Below are 5,358 nucleotides of genomic sequence, written 5' to 3' on the forward strand. Positions count from 1 at the left end.
TTTTGATTCAAGCGTTAGTTGTGCCTTAGTGGTTTTGCATCTTGGTTAGACGGTACTTTATGTTAGTGGTTTATGTAGGTGGTTTAGGTGAGGGGATTATGTAGGTGGTTTATGATAGTGGTTTAAGCTAGAGGTATAAGTTAGTGGTTTATGTTAGTGGTTTAGGGTGGTGGTTTAGGGTAGTGGTTTTTGTTAGTGGTTTAAGTCAGTGGTTTTTGGTAGTGGTTTATGTTGGTGGTTTATGTTAGCGGTTTTTGTTAGCGATTTTTGTAAGCGGTTTTTTTATGTGGTTTAGGGTAGTTGTTTCATGCTAGGTGGTTTAAGTAAGCCGGTTTATTGAATTTGTTTCTTGTTAATGGATCTCGTTAATTGTGGTATATGTTAGCGGTTTAGTTGTGTGGTTTAGGGTTTGTTTTCCAGTTAGTTATCTTTCATGTAATGTTATGCTGTTTAATTTAGCAAAATGGTTAATGTAAACCGGTTTATGTAAACCGTTTTATGTAAACCCGTTTATGTAAACCGGTTTACTGTAAACCGGTTTATGTGAACCGGTTTACTGTAAAACCTGTGTAGTTATATATCTCAGTATGCGGTTCTTTTCATGCGCAGCCCGAGCGATGCATTAGGAGCATGAGGCGGCAGCAGAGCATGCGTCTTGATGACAGATACGTTCCATACTTGCAGATGGCAGGGCTATACCATCTTGCAAGGCTGAACGACCGGTGGTTCCGGCTAGACGAGGCGCTCGTCAGTGCATTCGTGGAGAGATGGCGTCCCGAGACGCACACGTTTCATATGCCGTTCGGAGAGTGCACGATCACACTCCAGGACGTGGCATACCAGCTGGGTTTGCCAGTGGATGGCCGTTACGTGAGCGGGTGCCTGTCAGAGTTCCATATATACATCGATGGCGGCCGTCCACCCTGGGTCTGGTTCCAGGAGTTGCTAGGAGTTATACCTCCTACCAGTCAGGTTCAGAAGTACGCAGTGAACTGCAGCTGGTTTCAGGAGACCTTTGGTGAGTGCCCTGAGGATGCAGATGATGACACTGTTCGCCGATATGTCCGTGCGTACATCATGATGTTGCTGGGCACGCAGCTGTTTGCGGACAAGTCTGGCAACCGGATTCACATTAGATGGCTTCCGTATGTAGCGAGGCTGGAGGAGCTGGGTACGTACAGCTGGGGTTCGGCAGCACTGGCCTGGTTGTACCGGTGCATGTGCAGAGTGGCAAACAGACATGTTGTGAAGTTAGCGGGCCCGCTTCAGCTACTGCAGTCTTGGATCTTTTGGCGGTTTCCTCAGTTTAGGCCTGCAGGATATGAGACTTTCAGCTGGCCGTTGGCGTCGAGGTACTATACTGGGCCTATTCTTTTTCAATATGACTTACAGATCTGCGTGTATGTTAATACTCTATTGCATAATGTAAACACAGATATTAGTATATGTAACTCATGTGTATGGTGCAGATGGGCAGGTTACAACCCTTCCAGTAACGAGAAGGGTCCGAGAGTGCAGATGTGGAGGCTTAGGATAGACCGGTTACAGTCCAGGGAGGTTAGTATGCTAATTAATAAGTGATGCTTTTTAAGTTAAATATTTTACACTTGGGTCGTACAGTTGCCCTGATAAGGGTGGGTTCGTTCTGCAGTTTATATGGATGCCGTACAGTAGCCCCGACGTACTTCAGGTGTTGCATCCGGAGGTTTTGGAGCCTCGGCACATGGCGGTGTGGCGCTCTGTGACCGCGCTGATCTACTTTGCTGTCATAGAGTGGCATCAGATAGATCGTGTTCTTCCTTAGTTTGGAGGGGTACAGGCCCCTCCGCGTCCCGCCTTGAACATCGACTTTCTGATGTCCAAGGACGGGAGAGGCGGCGATCGATGGTTCCCCTCTTCCATGCCGAAGTGGCATGCATACTGGGAGGCTCGTCAGGACAGTGTATTGAGGTTCGACGTTGTTGCCGACCCCGGACCGTCTCATGAGTTCCTTCAGTGGTGGAGTCAGCATGGGAAGAGGTTCTTGGCCGCGGACACTCAGCTGGGGGATCCGAGATCAGTTCCTATACCAGTTGAGGCCTCACAGCGGGGTCCGGGGCGAGTGCCTGACATGGATCCTCCGGATGACGTGCCTGACAGGCGCAGGGTTGAGAGGAGGATGGGTGTAGGGACACGGAGGAGCCAGCGTCAGTGGAGGTGGCCGGATCATAGGGCGAGGAGGGGTGCTGACCATGGGGACGACGATGACGACCAGCCTGGCCACGTTGGAGGAGGCACACACGATGGAGGTACTAGCACACACGATGGCGGTCATGGAGGTGAGTGGTATGGCACAGGGCTCGGTGACGGGGCTGACACTGGTGAAGCTGGACCTGGATCGGGCCCTCTTGGAGATTACTTCATTGGTGTGCCAGCGGATGATCAGGCTGAGCAGAGTGGTACACCTTGGCGCATATCGGGATCACAGTGGGCAGACTTTGTTGGGTCAGACTCGCTTGTTGGGGACTTCGGGAGTCCACGCTTCCTAGATGAGATCACCGCCATCATGCAGGGTGACGTGACCCCCCGCAGAGGGGGCCAGACCTCAGGGATCCAGCCCCCCTTAGATGTTGATCTGAACGAGCCTCCATCCTCATCCGCTGGTCAGCAGTTTCGTCTTGGAGGTACCCCTACATCCGCCTTCACCGCTGCTTCAGAGTCTGTCGCAGGACCGTCGGCAGCACCGTTGCGTGTTGCGCCACCAGTACAGCCTGCTCCGCAGGAGGATGAGGATGAGATAGAGGATGAGGAGCCGCTTGTCCGTCGAGGTCAGAGGGCACGGGTAGCATGTCGCTGTGGTACTGGTTCGCATCTGTTTAGATGAGTCACATTTCATGTATTTTGTTTCCTCTATTTCAGTCATGTATGATAGTTAGGCGTACTTTTCTTATTATGTAGTGCTCTGTTTATGTATGTTGTTCGTAACTTGTGTTCGGGGACGTTGACTATTTGTATTAAATGAAACATGACAAGGTATAATGATGTCGTTTAGTTATTAAAATGAGGATCAACGAGTCCTGTAGCAGTACTTGTAATGAAAGACAACATATTCATTACTACTCGCAACAGCCAAAGTACAATGCATTAATCTCAACAAGTTACATACGTGGTCAAGCAATGCATCTAAAAAGACAACTTAAATGTAAATAACACTAACAATAACATCATGGAAGCTAATTTCGCCCTGTCTGAGACGATCCTACTACCTGTGGGCAGCTACGTCTAGTGTGTCCGGGTTGGCGACAAAGGCCACACCGTTTTGGCCTGTTCGGATTTGCCTCATCCATATTTGTCCGTATCCTTGTGGATCTAGGCCTCCCCTCTCTCGCACGCCTTCTGTTTGGGTCCGGAATCACGGTGGGCCCATCGTAAGGTGGCCAGAAGCCTTCCGGGATTGGAGGTGTGAATCCCATCCGATAGACATTGAACACCGAGGTCATCTGATAGACGCTATGAACATAGGAGCTCCAGCTGACACGTGCGTAGGCACAGCATGCAAGTGCGTGCTGACATGGGAAATGAAGCGCCTGAAAGTACCCACAGTCACATGTCCGGGAGGCAAGCGATACTCGATAAGTACCCAATGAGAAAGTACCAGTCGGAGTGGTCTCCGCTACGGTGAACTCGGAGTTATCACGGTCATACAACGTCACCGTAAAGCACCTGGCCGTCTTCAAGTTGGCCTCAATACACTTCACCAAATGCTGACTGAACTGCTGTCCGGTGCCCACCTGGGCCTCAGCCTCTCGCCCCTTGCGAACAAAGAGTTCGGCCAGCCTACCATATGTTGCCTTCACCAGGGATGCTACAGGAAGATTTCTTACACCCTTGAGGATTGAGTTCACACACTCGGAGATATTCGTCGTCATGTGACCGAATCTCCTCCCCTCATCGCGATGCTGCGTCCACAAGGAGTAATCAATACGGTTCACCCACTCACACATCGCCGGGTCTTCAGACCGCAGTATATCAAACCAGTAATCAAACTCAACCTCAGTCTTAGCGTACGCTGCATTCACGAGAAGCCTCCTAGCGTCTTTGCCCTTGAAGGTAAGGGCGAAATTAGCCGCTACGTGTCGTATGCAGAATGCACGGTACGCAGATGGCGGTAACCAACCTCCGTCCGGGGCCTCAAGCGCAGACTTGATGCCGTTGTGCCTATCCGATATAACCAGCAGACCGGGCTGCGGGGTCACGTGCTGCCGAAGGTGCGAGAGAAAGAATGTCCAGGACTCCGCATTCTCACCCTCTACTAGTGCGAATGCGACAGGTAGAATGTTGGAGTTCCCGTCCTGTGCAATCGCAATGAGCAACGTTCCCCCATACTTACCATATAGATGTGTGCCGTCAATGCTGACTAGCGGCTTGCAATGCCGGAATGCCTCGATGCATGGAGGGAAAGTCCAGAAAAGTCTGTGGAAATAAGCTTGAGACTCGTCCACCTGTCCTCCAACTCGAACCGGGCTCGTCCTGAGGACCGCAACAGTACCAGGCATCGTCAGCTGGACACCCAACACCCACCTAGGTATCTCGCTGTATGACTCATCCCAGTCACCGTAGATGAGGCCAACGGCCTTCTGCTTCGCCATCCATACCTTCCTGTAAGTCGGCCTAAAACCAAAATGCGCTGCCGTGGCGTTCAGGAGCACCTTGATGCTAACCGATGCGTCAGCCCTAACCATTGGCATAATGAACGCCGAAATCACAGAATGATCCAAACTTCTGTGATCACTTGATATGGATGTGGCCAGGCAAGTGTGAGGGCCATTGTACCGTTTGACCTCCCAAATGCCCTTGCGCTTCCGGAGACTCAGTCGAATCAACCATGTGCACCCATTCCTGAACTCGGAACACTTGCCCACATACCGGCGGTGATCGGACTCCACCACCTTGTACTGTACCCCTCGCCGGATGCTGTAAGTCTTCACACTTAACAGGGCCTCATCTTTATCCTGGAATTGCTGACCAACCTGGAACTCTGTGAGACCAGCATTCCCTTCCGCATCTCTAGCTCCGAATCCAACAGCGTGCCCTAACGCACCCTCATGCGTCATGGCGTCCAGGTCCAGCGAAGAAAAATATGGTGGATACTGCTGTGTGCCAGAGCTAGAACCACCGCCAGCCAATGCAGGCCCAGCCGCTACAACCTCGTCCCCGCTATCATCCTCAATCGTTTCGGGCTCAACGTCGTCCTCATCAGGATCACCCAATTCTCCGTCTCCGACGCCAACCGGTGGAACGCCGTGTAAAGGGTTTGGCAGAACATCAAAGGATCCTACCTCGTCGCGGACGCCGTCATTCAAATCAACAGCAAATGAC

The 5,358-nt window shown here is 51.3% G+C and overlaps 1 protein-coding gene across 1 annotated transcript; it reads left to right on the top strand.

Moving 5' to 3' along the window:
• The first annotated feature begins 630 nt into the window (after positions 1–630).
• Positions 631–1,804, top strand: LOC140180190 (protein MAIN-LIKE 1-like). The gene is made up of 4 exons (XM_072220617.1): positions 631–747; positions 829–1,352; positions 1,470–1,557; positions 1,652–1,804. The coding sequence occupies exons 1-4, from the start codon at positions 631–633 to the stop codon at positions 1,802–1,804; spliced, it is 882 nt and encodes a 293-aa protein (XP_072076718.1).
• The last annotated feature ends 3,554 nt before the right edge of the window (positions 1,805–5,358 follow it).

Source organism: Arachis hypogaea, chromosome 16 (genome assembly GCF_003086295.3).
Source record: "Arachis hypogaea cultivar Tifrunner chromosome 16, arahy.Tifrunner.gnm2.J5K5, whole genome shotgun sequence".
Lineage (NCBI taxonomy): Eukaryota > Viridiplantae > Streptophyta > Magnoliopsida > Fabales > Fabaceae > Arachis > Arachis hypogaea.